This window comes from Panulirus ornatus, chromosome 21 (genome assembly GCF_036320965.1).
Source record: "Panulirus ornatus isolate Po-2019 chromosome 21, ASM3632096v1, whole genome shotgun sequence".
Lineage (NCBI taxonomy): Eukaryota > Metazoa > Arthropoda > Malacostraca > Decapoda > Palinuridae > Panulirus > Panulirus ornatus.
In genome coordinates this window covers 1882321-1903057 of record NC_092244.1, presented here as the reverse complement: position 1 = coordinate 1903057, position 20737 = coordinate 1882321, and the positions used below count along the sequence as shown (strand labels likewise).

The 20737-nt window shown below is 39.3% G+C and overlaps 2 protein-coding genes across 6 annotated transcripts in view; one reads left to right on the top strand and one right to left on the bottom strand.

The window, feature by feature from the left end:
- RpL21 (ribosomal protein L21) overlaps positions 1 to 7999 on the bottom strand; it is a 47179-nt gene extending 39180 nt beyond the window's left edge. Inside the window, exon 1 of one of the 3 annotated variants that reach the window (XM_071675444.1) lies at positions 7912 to 7999. The gene's annotated coding sequence lies outside the window, so the exon portion shown is untranslated. Of the gene's footprint in view, positions 1 to 7886 lie in introns of all 3 variants that reach the window. The other 2 variants (XM_071675446.1, XM_071675445.1) reach the window with 2 other exon arrangements.
- Positions 8000 to 8121: 122 nt separating this feature from the next.
- Usp12-46 (Ubiquitin-specific protease 12/46) overlaps positions 8122 to 20737 on the top strand; it is an 81493-nt gene continuing 68877 nt past the window's right edge. For all 3 annotated transcript variants that reach the window (XR_011714304.1, XM_071675443.1, XM_071675441.1), the window contains exons 1-4: positions 8122 to 8261; positions 13564 to 13644; positions 14275 to 14491; positions 19483 to 19563. Coding sequence is in view for 2 of the 3 variants with exons in the window: in XM_071675443.1 (XP_071531544.1) it covers positions 8259 to 8261; positions 13564 to 13644; positions 14275 to 14491; positions 19483 to 19563 (382 nt within the window). In the remaining variant the exon portion in view is untranslated. The remainder of the gene's footprint in view (positions 8262 to 13563; positions 13645 to 14274; positions 14492 to 19482; positions 19564 to 20737) is intronic.

Here is a 20737-nt window from a genome sequence, read left to right as displayed (position 1 = left end):
CCTGATTCTATCCATTGACAGCACGTCGACCCCGGTATACCACATCAATCCAATTCACTCTATTCCTTGCCTGCCTTTCACCCTCCTGCATGTTCAGGCCCCAATCACTCAAAATCTTTTTCACTCCATCTTTCCACCTCCAATTTGGTCTCCCACTTCTCCTCGTTCCCTCCACCGACACATATATCCTCTTGGTCAATCTTTCCTCACTCATTCTCTCCATGTGCCCAAACCATTTCAAAACACCCTCTTCTGCTCTCTCAACCACGCTCTTTTTATTTCCACACATCTCTCTTACTCTTACGTTACTTACTCGATCAAACCACCTCACACCACACATTGTCCTCAAACATCTCATTTCCAGCACATCCATCCTCCTGCGCACAACTCTATCCATAGCCCACGCCTCGCAACCATACAACATTGTTGGAACCACTCTTCCTTCAAACATACCCATTTTTGCTTTCCGAGATAATGTTCTCGACTTCCACACATTCTTCAAGGCTCCCAGAATTTTCGCCCCCTCCCCCACCCTATGATCCACTTCCGCTTCCATGGTTCCATCCGCTGCCAGATCCACTCCCAGATATCTAAAACACTTTACTTCCTCCAGTTTTTCTCCATTCAAACTTACCTCCCAATTGACTTGACCCTCAACCCTACTGTACCTAATAACCTTGCCCTTATTCACATTTACTCTTAACTTTCTTCTTTCACACACTTTACCAAACTCAGTCACCAGCTTCTGCAGTTTCTCACATGAATCAGCCACCAGCGCTGTATCATCAGCGGACAACAACTGACTCACTTACCAAGTTCTCTCATCCCCAACAGACTTCATACTTGCCCCTCTTTCCAAAACTCTTGCATTCACCTCCCTAACAACCCCATCCATAAACAAATTAAACAACCATGGAGACATCACACACCCATGCCGCAAACCTACATTCACTGAGAACCAATCACTTTCCTCTCTTCCTACATGTACACATTCCTTACATCCTCGATAAAAACTTTTCACTGCTTCTAACAACTTGCCTCCCACACCATATATTCTTAATACCTTCCATAGAGCATCTCTATCAACTCTATCATATGCCTTCTCCAGATCCATAAATGCTACATACAAATCCATTTGCTTTTCTAAGTATTTCTCACATACATTCTTCAAAGCAAACACCTGATCCACACATCCTCTACCACTTCTGAAACCACACTGCTCTTACCCAATCTGATGCTCTGTACATGCCTTCACCCTCTCAATCAATACCCTCCCATATAATTTACCAGGAATACTCAACAAACTTATACCTCTGTAATTTGAGCACTCACTCTTATCCCCTTTGCCTTTGTACAATGGCACTATACATGCATTCCGCCAATCCTCAGGCACCTCACCATGAGTCATACATACATTAAATAACCTTACCAACCAGTCAATAATACAGTCACCCCCTTTTTTAATAAATTCCACTGCAATACCATCCAAACCTGCTGCCTTGCCGGCTTTCATCTTCCGCAAAGCTTTTACTACCTCTTCTCTGTTTACCAAATCATTTTCCCTAACCCTCTCACTTTGCACACCACCTCGACCAAAACAGCCTATATCTGCCACTCTATCATCAAACACATTCAACAAAGCTTCAAAATACTCACTCCATCTCCTTCTCACATAACCACTATTTGTTATCACCTCCCCATTTGCGCCCTTCACTGAAGTTCCCATTTGCTCCCTTGTCTTATGCACTTTATTTACCTCCTTCCAGAACATCTTTTTATTCTCCCTAAAATTTAATGATACTCTCTCACCCCAACTCTCATTAGCCCTCTTTTATATATATATATATATATATATATATATATATATATATATATATATTTTTATTTTGCTTTGTCGGTGTCTCCCGCGTTTGCGAGGTAGCGCAAGGAAACAGACGAAAGAAATGGCATAACCCACCCCCATACACAATGTATACACATACACGTCCACACACGCAAATATACATACCTATACATCTCAATGTACACATATATACACACACAGACACATACATATATACCCATGCACACAATTCACACTGTCTGCCTTTATTCATTCCCATCGCCACCTCGCCACACATGGAATACCATCCCTCTCCCCCTTCATGTGTGCGAGGTAGCACTAGGAAAAGACAATAAAGGCCCCATTCGTTCACACTCAGTCTCTAGCTGTCATGCAATAATGCCCGAAACCACAGCTCCCTTTCCACATCCAGGCCCCAACCAACTTTCCATGGTTTACCCCAGATGCTTCACATGCCCTGATTCAATCCACTGACAGCACGTCAACCCCGGTATACCACATCGATCCAATTCACTCTATTCCTTGCCAGCCTTACACCCTCCTGCATGTTCAGGCCCCGATCACACAAAATCTTTTTCACTCCATCTTTCCACCTCCAATTTGGTCTCCCACTTCTCCTCGTTCCCTCCACCTCCGACACATATATCCTCTTGGTCAATCTTTCCTCACTCATTTTCTCCATATGCCCAAACCATTTCAAAAGACCCTCTTCTGCTCTCTCAACCACGCTCTTTTTATTTCCACACATCTCTCTTACCCTTACGTTACTTACTCGATCAAACCACCTCGCACCACACATTGTCCTCAAACATCTCATTTCCAGCACATCCACCCTCCTGCGCACATCTCTATCCATAGCCCACGCCTTGCAACCATACAACATTGTTGGAACCACTATTCCTTCAAACATACCCATTTTTGCTTTCAGAGATAATGTTCTCGACTTCCACACATTCTTCAAGGCTCCCAGGATTTTCGCCCCCTCCCCCACCCTATGATTCACTTCCGCTTCCATGGTTCCATCCGCTGCCAGATCCACTCCCAGATATCTAAAACACTTTACTTCCTCCAGTTTTTCTCCATTCAAACTTACCTCACATAAAGTGCATATGAACGCGCACCTTCATAGAACATATTCGTATACCTCCGCGTTGTACAGTTAGGTTCGGTAAAACGCTATCAGCTGGCTATGTGCGTCTGTTCGGAAACAACCAAGTATAGACCCTGTTGCTCACCATTGTGAGACGAAGGGTATTCAAGTACTTAGTATTTCGAACAGTTGTTTCCTATTATACAGTCCCATAGCCTAGCGGTTAGCATGTCTGCCTCTTGCACAGGGGTCCTGGGTTCGATCCTGGCTGTTGGAGGTTTGTATGTTCTATGAAGGTGTGCGTTCATATGCATTTTATTCGTATTCATATACCTCCGAGTTGTACAGTTAGGTTCGGTAAAACGCTATCAGCTTGATATGAGCGTCTGTTCGGAAACAACCAAGTATAGACCCCGTTGCTCACCATTGTGAGATGAAGGGTATTCGAGTACTTAGTATTTCGAATAGTTGTTTCCTATTATACAGTCCCATAGCCTAGCGGTTAGCATGCCTGCCTCTTGCACAGGGGTCCCAGGTTCGATCCTGGCTGTTGGAGGTTTGTATGTTCTATGAAGGTGCGCGTTCATATGCACTTTATTCGTATATATATATATATATATATATATATATATATATATATATATATATATATATATATATATATATATCTCTTTCATACTATTCGCCATTTCCCGCATTAGCGAGGTAGCATTAAGAACAGAGGACTGGACCTTTGAGGGAATATCCTCATCTGGCCCCCTTCTCTTTCCCTTCTTTTGGAAAATTAAAAAAAAAAATCGAGAGGGGAGGATTTCCAGCCCCCTGCTCCCTTCCCTTTTAGTCGCCTTCTACAACATGCAGGGAATACGTGAGAAGTGTTCTTTCTCCCCTATCCCCAGGGACATAAATATATAGGTATGAATATGTGCATGTGTATATATGTATATGTCTGTGAATGTATTTGGTAAACCAAATGGCATCCTAGCTTCATCTCTTCGATGTATATCAAATGACTTATTTCTCTCGTGTCTCCCCAGATGATGTGATTATTACACAAAAGTGCACTTGGGAACTTATCGTGTTCCATCTTCCCCGTGGAATATTTTTTTTTATTCTATTTTGCTTTGTCACTGTCTCCCATGTTAGCGAGGTAGCGCAAAGAAACAGACGAAAGAAATGGCCCAACCCACCCACATACACATGTATATATATACACGTCCACACACGCATATATACATGCCTATACATTTCAATGTATACATATACATACATACACAGACATATACATATATATACATGTACATAATTCATACTTGCTGCCTTTATTCATTCCTGTCAACACCCCGCCACACATGAAAAGACAACCCCCTCCCCGCATGCGTGCAAGGTAGTGCTAGGAAAAGACAACAAAGGCCACATTTGTTCACACTCAGTCTCTACCTGTCATGTATAATGCACCAAAACCACAGCTCCCTTTCCACATCCAGGCCTTTTGGAAAATTAAAAAAAAAAAAAAATCGAGGGGAGGATTTCCAGCCCCCCGCTCCCTTCCCTTTTAATCGCCTTCTACAACACGCAGGGAATACGTGGGAAGTGTTTTCTCTCCCCTACCCCCAGGGATATATTATCCAGGGGACAGGCAGATTAGAATGTGTAGCAAGTGGTGGGATAACGTAAGGTTGTTAATGAAATAGAAAAGAGGGGCGTCTGGATGGTACTTGCAGGGAAGTAGTGTAAAAATACTGGGAGATGCATAAAAGAAAGCGGCAGGTCATGAGAAAGATGCAAAAGGTGAAAAAGGGGGCAAATGAGAAATGGGGTGAGAGTATCATTAAATTTTAGGGAGAATAAAATGCTTTGGAAGGAGGTAAATAACTTGCATAAGGCAAGAGAGCAAATGGGAACATCAGTGAAGAAGGCAAGTGGGGAGGTAACAGCAAGCAGTGATGAAGTGAGGAGATGGAGTGAGTATTTTGAAGGTTTGCTGAATGAGTTTGATGATAGAGTGGCAGATAAAGGGTGTTTTAGTCAGGGTGGTGAGCGAAGTGAGAGGGTCAGGGAGAATGGTTTGATAAACAGAGGTGGTGAATGCTTTGCAGAAGATGAAATCCAGCAAGGCGGCAGATTTGGATGGTATTGCGGTGGAATTTATCAAAAAAGGCCGTAACTGTGTTGTTGATTGGTTGATAAGGATATTCAGTGTATGTATGGATAATGAAGTGCCTCAGGATTGGCAGAATGCATGCATAGGGCCTTTGTACAAAGGCAAAGGGGATAAAGGTGACTGTTCAAACTACAGAGGTATACGTATGTTGAGCATTCCTGAGAAATTATAAGTGAAGGTATTGATTGAGAGGGTGAAGGCATGTACAGAGCATCAGATTGGGGAAGAGCAGTGTAGTTTCACAAATGGTAGAGGGTGTGTGGATCAGGTGTTTGCTTTGAAGATTGTATGTGAGAAATACTTAGAAAAACAGATGGATTTGTATGTAGACTTTATGGATCTGAAGATTGCATACGATAGGTATGATTGAGATGCTTTGTGGAAGGTTTTAAGAGTACATGGTGTGGGAGGTAAGTATCTAGAAGCAGTGAAAGTTATTACCAAGGCTGTAAGGCATGTGTACGTGTAGGAAGAGATGAGTGTTTCCCACTGTATGTCGGTTTGCAGCAAGGGTGTATGACGTCCCCATGGTTATCTAATTTTTTTATGGATGGGGTGGTTAGAGAGGTAAATACAAGTTTTGGAGAGTGGGGCGAGTATGCAGTCTGTTGTGGATGAGAGGGCCTGGGAAGCGAGTCACTTGTTCGCCGATGATGCAACTTTGGTGGCTGATTCAGGTGAGAAACTGCAGAGGTTGGTGACTGAGTTCGGAAGTGTAAGAAAGGAGAAAATTAGGAGTAAAGGTGAATAAGATCAAGGTTATTAGGTTCAGTTGGGTTGAGGGACAAGTTAATTGGGAGGCAAATTTGAATGGAGAAAAATTGGAGGAAATGAAGTGTTTTAGATATCTGGGAGGGGACTTAGCAGTGGATGGAACAATGGAAGCGGAAGTGAGTCACAGGGTGGGGGAGGGGGCAAAGGTTCTGAGAGCGTTGAGGAATGTGTGGAAGAAGAGAACACCATCTCAGTGAGCAAAAATGGGTATGTTTGAAGGAATAGTAATTCAACAGTTATACAGATGAGAGGCATGGGCTGTAGATAGGGTTGTGCAGAGGAGGGTGGGTGGGTGTGTTGGAAATGAAATGTTTGAGGACAATATGTGGTGTGAGATGTAAGGAAATAAAGAGTGTGGTTGATAAAGCAGAAGAGGGAGTTTTGAAATGGTTTGGACATATGGAAAGAATAAGCGAGGAAAGACTGACAAGGAGGATATGTGTCAGAGGTGAAGGGAACAAGAAGGGGGGAACCAATTTGGAGGTGGAAGGATGGAGTGAAAAAGATTTTGAGCTCTCAGAGCCTGAACATACAGGAGGGTGAGAGGCGTGCAAGGAATGGAGTAAATTGGAATGATGTGGTATACCGGGGTCAACATGCTGTCAATGGACTGAACCAAAGCATGTGAAGCATCTGGGGTAAACCATGGAAAGGTCTGTAGGCCTTGATGTGGAAAGGAAGCTATGGTTTCGGTGCATTACACATAACAGCTAGTGAACGAAAATGGCCTTTTTGTCTGGTTTCCTGGCACTCCCTCACTGAAGGGGGGGGTAGAGATTGCCTTGCAATCACATAACATGGTCGGCACTATTCCTTCAAACATACCCATTTTAGCTCAACGAGATAACATTCTCTCCTTCCACACATATTTCATTGCTCTCAGAACCTTCACCCCTTCCCCACCGTGACTCACTTCCATGGTTACATCCGCTGCCAAATCCACTCCCGAGATATCTAAAACACTTCATTTCCTCCAATTTTTCAGGAAGGATAATATATAAAATGCTATCCTACTAAACTATTCACAAAACTAAAAGCATTAAGATAAACATTTAGAAGACTAAATATGCCAACAATGAAAAAGACATTGAAACCTTTAAGATTAAACAGAGGTGGAATGAACTGACAAAATTCACTTTAGAAACCAGAAATAAAAGAAGAAATACGGGTAAGTTTTAAAAGAGCTAAAATAATATCTGGAGGCACTTCACTCAGAGTAAAAGACTACTGAAATCAGCCATTGAGCTACATAGTTATCTCAGTGTCAACCAATTTAAGAAAAGATATGATGCTATAATGAAAAATGAAAATAAGTACTGTTATATAGACAAGTAATTAGGCCAAGCACTACAGCACCAAAAGGTGCAACTTGTCACATTTCTACAGTCAGTTAAGATTATAAACCGTCCACTATTTGTTCAACAGCAAAGGATGTTTCAATAAGAAAAAGGGAAAACCGCACACCTGAAATCACTACTTTGGCAAGAACGATTCCGTAAAAGTACAACGATCATCATAACCCAAGAAAACCGTGGGTCCGTCTGGTAAATCATTACCTCAATCAACTCTACGAAAACCCAATGATACCAAATACTTTACATGCTAACGTCTAGAAAAAGTGCATCACTATTATGACAACGGTGGATGTAGTTCAACAAATGATTGTGGACTATATGTTAGTAAACAATCAAAGGATGTAATCTAACACTTCAAACTGAACAATGGTGGATATAGTCTAACATACGGGCCAATCACATTCTTTTCTCTTTAATTTTCAATGTATAGACATTTATACTACTAAACAGTCAATTGTTTCGTAAATATTTCATGACATTCATTGCCTTCATTGCATACCACTTGCTGTCCTTATTTCGTGTTTCTGTATTTTTCTCAATACCAATATATTTAGCCAAACTCTACTACTAATTGATAGTTCAACGCTTCGATTTTCCGATGTATCCCACTCGTAGTTCACATATTTCGTAGTTGGGGTAAGAAACTGTGGGAAAGTATACAAAATTCACATCACTGAAGACTCACGTGCTGTTGGGTTGGAAGGGATCTTCACCTAGCGGCACAATACTCAACTAAATTAAGAGCAAATCATACGTTCTTTTGGATTATTTCTTTCCTTTATCTAGTTTTATATACAAAATTCAATTATATAAATATTTATCATATTTATATTTATAATAGATATTAAGTAATATACATTTTATTTATTATTGTGTTGTGTTGTAGTGTGGATTGTGAGGTTTGTGTTGGTTGATCAGTAGGTAAACCTTACCTTACAGCTGATCCTTCCAACTCTTCATCAATAAGGATTTCCTCTACTCTTTCTTAAACGATAAAACGTGTACAATCTGGATCTCCTAGGATATTGTAAGATGGTGAGTACTTATGGCAGGGTAAGGTGGGTGATAGACGTGTGGTGGTGTATGGAGAGCTGGACATAACCTCACACGGATGTAACATTCCAGTTTATTGTCACATAAGAACTTACATTTGAAATCTCCATCTTAAGATATTATAATTTGTACAGTACCAGTGGCAGTGTGAGATGTGTGGTAAAGCAGGGGAGCGTATGGATGCCAGGATAACACTTTATAACACAGACAAAACAGTCCAGTTTAGTGTCATGCATTTGCAATGTCCTTCAGATGGTTTTGCAATAATAGTGTATTGTGTCAAGTATATAATGATACATAATGATATTGTACTTTGTCCAGTATTTATCGATAGTTTTCCCTCTTTCTAGTTTGCAATTATTATATTGTTTTGTATATGATGACATTGTACTGTTTCTCATATATGATCATAGTGTCTTGTGTTCAGTATTTAAAGATAGTGTATTGTGTCTTGTATATAACTATAGTTGTAAATTCCCAATGTTTAACTTTAGTACACTGTGCTATGTACATAATTGTAAGTTGACTAGGTCCATTTTATAATGATAATGCACTGTATCTGTTGTATTATGTAATTATATTTTGTGTTTAGTATTTGATAATAGTGTACTGTGTCTAGTATATAATGAAAGTGTACTGTGTACATACTGTATTGACAGTAATGTGTCTAGTTTACAATGATAGTGGACTGCTTCCACATTCTAAAGAAAGTATCTGCTGTTTAGCAGATACTGGTAATATAGTATCCATGATAGCATTCCAAGGCAAGTATATATTGGTAGTGTACGATATTCAGTGTATAGTGATAGTTTACTATGTCAAGATCATGTTAGTGTAATTTGTCCAGTATATGGTGATAGTGCACTGTCTAGTATATAATGTCTACTATATTTATTTATTTATTTTGCTTTGTCACTGTCTCCCGCGTTAGCGAGGTAGCGCAAGGAAACAGACGAAAGAATGGCCTCACAGACCTTTCCATGGTTTACCTCAGACTTTCACATGCCCTGTTTCAGTCTGTTGATAGCACATCGGCCCTTGTGTACCACATCGTTCCAATTCACCCTATTCCTTGCACGTCTCTCACCCTCCTGTATGTTCAAGCCCCAATTGCTCAAAATCTTTTTCACTCCATCCTTCCACCTCGAATTTGGTCTCCTGCTCCTCCTTGTTCCCTCCACCTCCGACACATATATCCTCTTTGTCAACCTTTCCTCACTCATTCTCTCCATATGTCCATACCATTTCAACACACCCTCTTCTGTTCTCTCAACCACACATCTCTCTTATCCTTTCATTACTTACTTGATGAAACTGCCTCACACTACATATTGGTGTTGGGAATAGTTTAACTTCAGAGCAGGCAAAAATTTGAACTATTGTATTTAGATGTTGCATCGAGATTTCTATTTTTTTCACTGAAAGGAAGAAGGTTTTGAAGTAAGAGGTAAATTTAAGAGACTTGGCCAGGCTTATTAATTGATAGTTTTCCTTAGGTCATAAAAGAAAAAGTGTTGCAACAAAAGAAATTCAGGCACAGATACAAGTCAAAATTCAAAAACCCATAATGCTTAGTGGTTTGATTTCTGAAATTAATGAACTTTTGAAACATGGACTATCAGATTGTGGTCTGTGTATATCGTAACCATGATTTGCATGCCATTCCTGGTATCATAACACAAGTAACATTTTACTTCTTATATCCAACTGCCTCCCTTGTGGGGTAGCATTAGGAACTAAGAGTAGCTAACATGAATACTTCCTTTGTAAGGATAATAAAAGTAACAATAGAAAGTTTATTTACCAAAAAAATATACATGCAATAACATTATGTCTAGGTTTACATTATCATATTACATGGGTAACTTATGTTAAAATGATCAAAAACACAAAATAAAACTATCATAAAAAGACTAATAGGAGAATTATGAACTCATGTGTCCAGCAAAGCATTGAGTTTTGACTCCGAGTATGGGATACTTGAGTTACTGTACTGGGATATTCTTGTGCCTGATTGCAAAAGCTGTTTACCTCACCTTGTGACTCCTCCATGAATGTCAGGGCAAATGATGTGGCAAGATATGTCTGAAGTTGTTAGATTTGAGAAGGTTCTATCCAAACTGAACTGTTAATTCTTCACATCTTGCCTGCGACCTAGTAATTTTAAGTGTAGTTGGTATTCTTTCATAGCATTCATATTGGTTGCCTAAAATAACTCTAAAACATCTCTTTTGGATGCATTACAGTTGTGAGTGCTGTGTCTAGGTTAATCCTGAGTGCCACACAGGAGCTGACTACTCCAGCATTGTTCTTATGAACCGAATATACAAAATGAACAATGCATCTATGCTGAAGCCAAATTGTTGTGCTCTGTGTAGTACGATTATGCATTTCTTTGCTTTGGGGATTTTGTATGGATGCTCCCTGACTTGCGATGGTTCCACTTAAGATATTTCAACTTTATGATTGTGTGATAGTGATACACATCTTGTAGAAACTGTACTTCTAATTTTGAGTTTTAATCTTCTCGTGGTAAGATACTCTCTTGTGATTGCACATCGGCAGCAAGCTGCAGTTTCCAGTGAGCCATGCGATCACGAATGTAAACAAGTGTTACACTACAGTTTACCGTGTTGCCAGCATTTTTTTATTTTGTTTTGTGTTTTAGCAGCCCACCATGTTTACTAAATGCCCATCTTTGTTTCCTGCTTCTGTTGAGGAGAAGAGGAAGGCAGTTACTCTTGAGATGAAATTTAAGATAATTGCCCAGAATAAAGGCAGCAAGCCAGTAACAGCCATTGTATGTGAGTTAGGACTTTTGCAATCAGTGATCTCAACCATCTTAAAGGATAAGAAGTGAATCAGTGATCCAGTGAAGTCTTCAGCATTGGTTAAATTCAGTGTCATCACAAAGAAAAGAGCTGGGCCAATTAATGATTATGGAAAAATTATTTGTCACATGGATAGAAGACCAGATACAGAAGTGCATACCGCTAAGCCCGCTGATGATCCAGGCTAAGGCAAGAGGTCTTTTCGATATGCTAAAATGGCATGCTGACGATCCTACATAAAGGTAAATGTTTATAGCAAGTCATGGATGGTTCCAACACTTCAAAAGTTGTCAGTTATCAATGATGTAAAGGTTAGTGGTGAGGCAGCAAGTGCCGATACTGAAGGTGCCAATGCTTTTAAGGAAGAGCTGCATAGAAAAATTGTGGATGAGAAATGTATGTATTCTGAGAACGTTTAAGGTAGGCTATTTAAGCTGTGATGCAGGTTACATGTACAGTATTAAATGTGTTTTTGACATGATTTTTTTTCAACTTATGATGGGTTTGTCGGAATGGGAGCATCTGTAGTTAGCATAAGCATTCCAGGTTAATGCAGAGTTGATCTGGATGCCTAAAAGTTACTATCATGAAGTTTGAGTTGAGAAAAATCATTATGTCTTTTGGAAGGACATACTATCATTCCTCACACTTGAGGGAATTTGGACTTATTTTTGCACTTCTACAGTCTCTTGCAAGATCATTGTGTATCTTGCTTTGTGAAATTTAACTCATAGTATACAATTACAATTTCAGCTAAGATTATGATCACCATCAAGACAGGAGGAAATTGACAAGGTGGAAAGAGTTCAGAAAGACTTCACGAGAAAAATTGAGAGAATGTAGTATTTTGATTGATCACAGGAGGTTAACAGAACTTGAACTCTACAGCCTAGAAAGAATATAAACATTTTTGATGATCTGTGTCTGGCATAAGAATTGGTTATCAAAAACTATACACTTGTCCTAAGAGAATCCTAGCACAAAAGAAACATAGAAATTAGAAATATCAAACAAAACCTTACAAGAGACCATCGAGAAAGATTTAGATTATTCAAAGAACTATCTGAACAGAAAAATGTTCGTGGGTTAAAGCACATTCAAAAGAAGCAATGATTAATGGTTAATAACAGTTCCATATGAGCCAAGCATTGATGATTAGATAGTATGCATGGCATCTGAGAAAATCAGTATTGTTAATCAAGCAAGATATATTGCGAGTGCTACATGCTTACCCTGCATAACGGCAGGTCTAGTTTAATGGCTATCATATTTTCGATGTATCCCAGCTTTGAAGAAATAGAATGTCTGCAGTAATACCGAGGAACATAACAAGATGTCAGACAGAAATTTATAAGATTCTTTTATGAATAGATTGAAAAGTTATTCAACATACTGCCAAGTGAAATTAGAAATCTCCATAGGGTAAGCAAAAAAAATCAAAAGAATCCGTAGTAGATGGCTAAAAACAGCTCCAGATGAGTCCAAGATTGAAAATCATACATTGTGCATGGCAGCAGAGTAAAGCAGTATTGTAAATCAAGCAAAATATTGTGTGTGCAGGTCTTGCACGCCCTGCCCTGCCCAGCCAAATGGTAAAAAACTCGTAGATACTTTTTACTCGTCAGCATGGTGCTCATGTGTAATGCCAATCCCCACTGACAGCTCCATTGTTTATTTTGGTCATTTCATATTCTCTGGTTCAGCCTGTTGACAGCATGTCTTCCACAGTACATCATATTAGTTCAGTTCTGTCTATCCCATGCATTCCTCTCCCATCCAGCCCTGATACCCTAAAACCTTCTTCACTCCATCCTCCCATCTCCTTTGACATACCAGCATGTACTACAGTTAGACCTTAAGAGGAAAGCACACTGGGCATGTTTGAGGATGTGTTTGAGTAATTTTTAGTGTCAATATTTTTCTGATCCAAACCATTACACTGGAAATGGAGTGCAGTAACTTATTACTTTCCTTGTTATTTTATATTTTCAGATAGATTTATATACAGATGTGAAAGCTTAATTTGGTTTCAACCAGTTAATTGAATTACTTCCACTTCATAACTTTTGGAGAATTTCTGGTTGATTAGTTCCCATTAAGCAGGAGATTCCTTTATTGAAAATACCTTAGATATTTTATTAGATTATTACTAGTTAGGATGTACTAGTACTTTTGGATATTGTACAATGAACATCAGACCTAATCTTATCCTAGATTCCATCTTATGGTCATGCTTTACATTTACAGAAACATATTCTCTAGAATGTTGTCATAATATGCCTAAACTGACCACCACTCAGTCGAATGAATTCCCTCTCTTTATCACTCTGTATGCAGTAAGAGTACCTATGCAGTAAATGCTAAGTGAAGGATGCATCTTTTTTCTGTATGCGGCATGTTTTCTACTGGACCCATAATGTATTATACCTAATGGGAATGTTCCTTTTTTCCAGGGCGCTAATGCCTCCCAGCTGGAGAAAGAGATTGGAGCTGACCAGTTTCCCCCAAATGAACATTACATTGGCCTTGTCAATGTAAGTATAGTACTAGTTAAGATTGTTTGTGATACGAATAGATTTTTATGTTACTAAAGTAGACAAAACTTTGGATGTTAGTGTACTACAGTTTTATGAAAGTTGGTTTGATTGAGAATTTACTTAACACTTACCTTTTTTACATTTTCATATACATTTGCTTTAATACCAGTTCATCATATTTCAGTTTGCTTCCACATTTTGAACCATTTTCACATACAGTATCTTTCTGTGTACTTTGGAATCCAGTGACACCTGTTTCATAGTGTTCCATTTGCACTTATCAAACTTTGGCCATACATTCTTGTAATTTTTACTGTTTTGTATCCTTTTTTATGTTACTAAAGTAGACAAAACTTTGGATGTTAGTGTACTACAGTTTTATGAAAGTTGGTTTGATTGAGAATTTACTTAACACTTACCTTTTTTACATTTTCATATACATTTGCTTTAATACCAGTTCATCATATTTCAGTTTGCTTCCACATTTTGAACCATTTTCACATACAGTATCTTTCTGTGTACTTTGGAATCCAGTGACACCTGTTTCATAGTGTTCCATTTGCACTTATCAAACTTTGGCCATACATTCTTGTAATTTTTACTGTTTTGTATCCTTTAACATTTCAGTTTGGCAACACGTGCTACATCAACTCAGTCCTCCAAGCATTGTATTTTTGTAAGCCCTTTCGGGAAAAGATCTTGGAATATAAAGCCAAGAACAAGCGTACCAAAGAAACACTCCTAGCATGCTTAGCTGATCTCTTTTATAACATAGCAACTCAAAAGAAGAAAGTTGGAAGTATAGCACCTAAGAAATTCATAGCCAGATTCCGAAAAGAAAATGGTAAGTTCTTGTTGATCTCATTAATCTACTTGTAGCTTTTCTGATATGTGTATGGTATAGAGTGTTTTACAGTAGAATTATTACCTTTATTCACTTGGTCCTCTTTATCACTGTGACTTATGAATACATATACTGTTGATTGATATGTAACAATTATTCACTAATTTTTTTGCAGCAGTGTGGAGAATATAAATTATGATGAATGCTACATAAGAAATATCCAGCATCTGTTAGTGGTTAAGCAACAAGATATATACTTCATCCTTACATATATTGATACATTCTATGCATGTGAAAGAAATATAGGATATGTTCAGTCCTGTGGTGGTTGAACATTTTTACTACGAACAGCACTTTATTTCTAGAGGAGCATGGTTATGAAAACAGAACAAAAAAATAAGTAAATAGGAAGAATAGTTGTGATTGGGAAAGCCTTGGCCCCTGGGCCGTGCTGAAAAAATCATGATTTTTTTTCTTTTCATGCTTGTTCACTGTTGCCTGCATCAGAGAGGTAGCACCTTCAGCTAATGAAGAAAAGAATGTGTTTGCTCAAATCCATTCTCTAGCTGATATGTGTAGTACACCAAACCCCAGTCCCTATCCAAACAAGACCATATAGACCACTGCTAGGTTTCCCTTGACAGTTTCACATGCCCTGGTTCAGTCCTCTGACAGCATGTCGACCCATGTGTACCATAGCATTCCAGTTATCCATTCACTCTCATGCATGTTCAGGCTCCAGTCACATGAATTCTTTTTCATTCCATCTTTCCATCTCCAGTGTGGTGTACCCTTTGTGCTTTCCTATCTGTCATTCTTTCCTTTTTCTTTAAGAATTCCTTATGCCCAAACATTTTATCATATTCTCTTCAGGTCTCTCAACCACTCTTTTTATTACCACATAAAAAGTCAGTTGTTGTTCGCTGATGATACAGCGCTGGTGGCTGATTCATGTGAGAAACTGCAGAAGCTGGTGACTGAGTTTGGTAAAGTGTGTGAAAGAACAAAGTTAAGAGTAAATGTGAATAAGAGCAAGGTTCTTAGGTACAGTTGGGTTGAGGGTCAAGTCAATTGGGAGGTAAGTTTGAATGGAGAAAAACTGGAGGAAGTGAAGTGTTTTAGATATCTGGGAGTGGATCTGGCAGCGGATGGAACCATGGAAGCGAAAGTGAATCATAGGGTGGGGGAGGGGGCAAAAATTCTGAGAGCCTTGAAGAATTTATGGAAGTCGAGAACATTATCTCGGAAAGCAAAAATGGGTATGTTTGAAGGAATAGTGGTTCCAACAATGTTGTATGGTTGCAAGGCGTGGGCTATGGATAGAGTTGTGCACAGGAGGGTGGATGTGCTGGAAATGAGATGTTTAAGGACAGTATGTGGTGTGAGGTGGTTTGATCGAGTAAGTAATGTAAGAGTAAGAGAGATGTGTGGAAATAAAAAGAGTGTGGTTGAGAGAGCAGAAGAGGGTGTTGTGAGATGGTTTGGTCACATGAAGAGAATGAGTGAGGAAAGATTGACCAATTGGATGTATGTGTCAGAGGTGGAGGGAACGAGGAGAAGTGGGAGACCAAATTGGAGGTGGAAAGATGGAGTGAAAAAGATTTTGAGTGATCGGGGCCTGAACACGCAGGAAGGTGAAAGGTGTACAAGGAATGGAGTGAATTGGAACGATGTGGTATACTGGGGTCGACGTGCTGTCAATGGATTGAACCAAGGCATGTGAAGCATCTGTGGTAAACCATGGAAAGTTCTGTGGGGCCTGGATGTGGAACGGGAGCTGTGGTTTCGGTGCATTATTACCTGACAGCTAGAGACTGAGTGTGAACGAATAGGGCCTTTGTTATCTTTTCGTAGCACTACCTCGCACACATGAGGGGGGAGGGGATGTTATTCCATGTGTGGCGAGGTGGCAATGGGAATAGATAAAGGCAGACAGTATGAATTATGTACATGTGTATATATGTATATGTCTGTGTATGTATATATATATATGTGTACTTTGAGATGTATAGGTATGTATATTTGCGTGTCTGGACGTGTATGTATATACGTGTATGTGGGTGGGTTGGGCCATTCTTTCATCTGTTTCCTTGCGCTACCTCGCTAACGCGGGAGACGGGACAAAGCAAAATAGATAAATAAATAAATATTCTCTTACCCTTTTATTACTTAATCAAACTACCCCACAGCTTGTATTATCCTCAGACTTTTCCTTTCCAACACATCCACTTTCCTCCACACACCCTCATCTATAGCCCATGCCATGAGTCCGTACAACATCGATGGGGACTACTATACCTTCAAACATACCCACTTCACGCTCCCAGATAACGAACTCTTTTTCCACATATAACAGTGCTCCCAGATTCTTTACCCCTCCTCCATGCGCACACACACACACACACACACACACACACACACACACACACACACACACACACACACACCTTTTAAGTCTCTCTCTCTCTCTCTCTCTATGAGACAAAATCCACGTCAAGGCTGGACCCTAATTGAAATAGAGGATTATGAATGGAAAAAAGAAGAGATGGGAAAGTATTTACAAATTTAGAGTATGTGAAAATCATGAGAGGGTATAGTTCCATAGCTTTGAGATGTAGAGAAAGATGTAGTTATCCAAGCAGCCACCCCTTGAGTTGCCAACAGCCACACAGGAATGCCATGTCCACCCCCCTGGTATCTAAATCAATTCACTTCCTCCAAATTTTCTCTGTTTAGACTCACGCTCCAACTAACCTGTCCCTCTCTCCTGCTAAACCTAATAATCTTGCTTTCATTTTCATTTATTCTCAGCTTCCTTCTTTTACACACATTTCTAGGCTTAGTCACAAACTTCTGCAATTTCTCTTTGAAATTTTCCACCAGTGCTGTATCTTTAACAGACAACACCTGACTCACTTCCTAGGCCCCCTCAATCCTCAATAGACTTGCAAGGTTTTTGCATTTACCTCCTTTGCCACTGAATCCATAAACAAATTATACAACCGTGGTAACATAACACACACCTGCTGCAGACACCTCTCTTTCTTCTTGTATACATTCCTGAGATCCATTATAAAAAAAAGTTGCAGCTTTCTTGCACCTTATGCTTGTAATACCTTCCACAAGACATGTTTATAAACTGTATCTTATGCTTTCTCCAGATCCATAAGTGCTACATATGCATGCTTCTGTTTCTCATAAGTATTTCTCAAACACTTGATCCACAAGTTCCTTACCAGTGATGAAACTACATTGTTCGTCTTCAGCCTGATGCTCTGTAAAGAGTCCTTCACCCTACAAGTCACCATTCTGCCATAAAACTTACCAAGTACACTCAACAAATTTTTACCCTTGTTAAAGCAGTTGTCTTTGTTCCCCATGCCTTTATAGATGGCACTATACATGCATTCCACCAATTCTAACTAACAAACCAACAACATAATCGTCCCATTCTTTACAAAATTCATTTACAACACTATATATTACAGCTGTCTTGCCACATTCTATCTTATGTAAGGTTTTTACCACTTCTTCTCTCTTCACAGTGCCACTCTCCACGAGTCTATCACTTTGCACCCAACATCTGTCACCGTATCATCATCACATTCAACAATCCTTCAAAATACTAACACTTTTTCCTCCTTCCCTCATCACTACTCCTGTTGCCACTTCCCCATTTAGCCCTTTCACCAGTGTTCCCATTTGTTATATTTTTTCTCACACTTTAAACGTCTCTCCAATACATCATATTCCTCCAGGTTTACTGATAATGCTCACCCCAACTCTCATTTTCTTTCTTTTCCAATTCTTGCGTCCTTCCTCTTGAGCTCCTGCTGCTTTCTATTATACATGTTAGTCATTTGCATTCCATCCCTGCAAGTTCCACATGTATATCTGTCTTTTCTCTTTCACTTTCACCTTAACTTTATCATCACACTACTCACTTCCCTTTCTCATCTGCCCACCTCGAACTTTATTAATATCACACACTTCACTGTCATATGCCAGCACTTTCTCCCCAAGTATCTCCCTTTTGTCACCCACTCCCCTAGTTTCGTGTACTCCAACCTTTTGCCATTCTACACTCAGTCTCTCTGTTGGTGTTTGAAAATATAACTATGAGCCCCCCTTTTTAGGGTGTATGTGGCTACAGCACCATCAATGAAGAATGAAGGAAGCAGGGAAAAAAAATTGTGATTGGGAAGATTATGGCCCACTGAGCCATAAAAAAGATGAAGTAGGTGAGGCAAATTGTGCGATTCAGAAGACCATGGACCCCTGGCCCTCCTAGCTAATCCCATGTCAGCTTCCACTTTGAGCATTATTACAATATAACTACAAACTCCCAGATTGATTTTCTTCATTATTCTCTCAGAAAAGTTTCAAAGTGCTTCTGTGTTTTACCACAGAGACTGCTAAATTTGTTGTGCATTTTTTTTGTTTCATTGGTGATTGCTTTGAGGTTTCAAATCTCAATTTTGCTTTATCAATTGATCCAGACATTATGAGTCACTTTCCCTTTAGTTAAGATATTCTAATATTAGAATTCATTCTTGAGGGGGTGGGCATATCTCACTGCGACTGGTACCATCCAAATTTTACTTTCATCATTGCTACTAAATGTTTAGGTTCATGAGGTGAGGACAGTGTATGTCACTGTGATAACTTATTTGTGCGTGTAAAAAGCTATACTATTCACTGAAAGGGCTTCACCTTCTCTCATATAGCTTGTGTAGACTTGCAGATTTCTTGTTCCTAACATAATTTTAACGTCTTTATGTACAATATTTTATATCTATTGTCATGTTCCTGGAATGATATTTACATGTTGTTCCTGAAACTTCTTTTGCCCAGTTTTCTGGTCATGAAATAAAAAGTTTTCCTCCTTTCATTTCTTATTTAACACCTCTTAATATGAAGGATAATAATGCATGCAAAATGTTCCCCAAGTATTGCATGTAATTGATAAATTTTGTCTCTTCTTTGGACAGTTAAATTTGACAATTATATGCAGCAAGATGCCCATGAATTCTTCGTTCAGTTGATAGACAGCATCAATGAAACCATCATAGGTAAAGTCTTTTTTTTTAAACAATTGTTCTTTGATGTTTTGCTTCTAATTTTTAGTAGAGTGTACTGGAATAGAATAAGGGCGGAACAGGTGAGCTACTTTCATTTTCAGGAAAATGTCTACATGGAGCTTTGATGGGCTTTCTGATTTATTCACTGGAACTTCATTACATACCTTATCACTGACAGATCTTGACCATTAGAAATGCCCTCCCCTGTAACTCTTTTGATATTATTTTCTATTTGTTAATCTTGGTGTGTGAATATCTTTCTTAATTGTGTTATCATATACACACCCATTCATGATGATGAGAGATAAAGATAGTGTACATGTTGCTTGTGTAGCTCTGTGAAGTGAGTGAGTTTGTATGTTGCCAATGTAGTTCTGTAAAGGAGGTGTGAGTTAGTTTGCCGCCAGTTTAGCTCATTGAAGGTGAAGATAAGTTGTACATCATCGGTTTAGTTCTGTGACAGTGAAGATAGTTTGTATGTTACCAATTTATTTTGTAGATGAAGATAGTTCTTAACATATGTCACATGTTTGGCTCTGTGAAGGTGAGTATAGGTTGTGTTTAGCTAGTATAGTCTTTGAAAATTAAGATAGGAAGGTTTCCAGCCCCTGCTCCTGCTCCTTTTAGTCACCTTCTACAACATACTGGGAATACTGAGGTAGAATTCTTCCTCCTGTACCTCTCGTGTTGTTTCAGAAGTGGTAGAGGATGTGTGGATGAGGTGTTTGCTTGAAGAATGAATGTGAGAAATACTTAGAAAAACAGATGGATTTGTTTGCAGCTTTTATGTATCTGGAGAAGACGTAGGACAAGGGTGATAGAGATGCTTTGTAGAAGGTCTTAAGAGTATATGGAGTGGGAGCTAAGCTGCTAGAAGCAGTGACAAGTTTTTATCAAGCTTGTAAGGCATGAGTACAAGTAAGAAGAGAGGAGAGTGACTTGTTCCCAGTGAGGGTTGGTCTGCGGCAGGGGTGTGATCTCCCCATGGTTGTTTAATTTGTTTATATGGATGGAGTTGTTAGGGAGGTAAATGCAAGATTTTTGAAGGGATGGGTGAGTATGCAGTCTGTTGGGGATGAGAGGGCCTGGAAAGTGTCAGTTGTTGTTTGCTGATGATACAGCACTGGTGGCTGATTCAAGTGAGAAACTGCAGAAGTTGGAGATT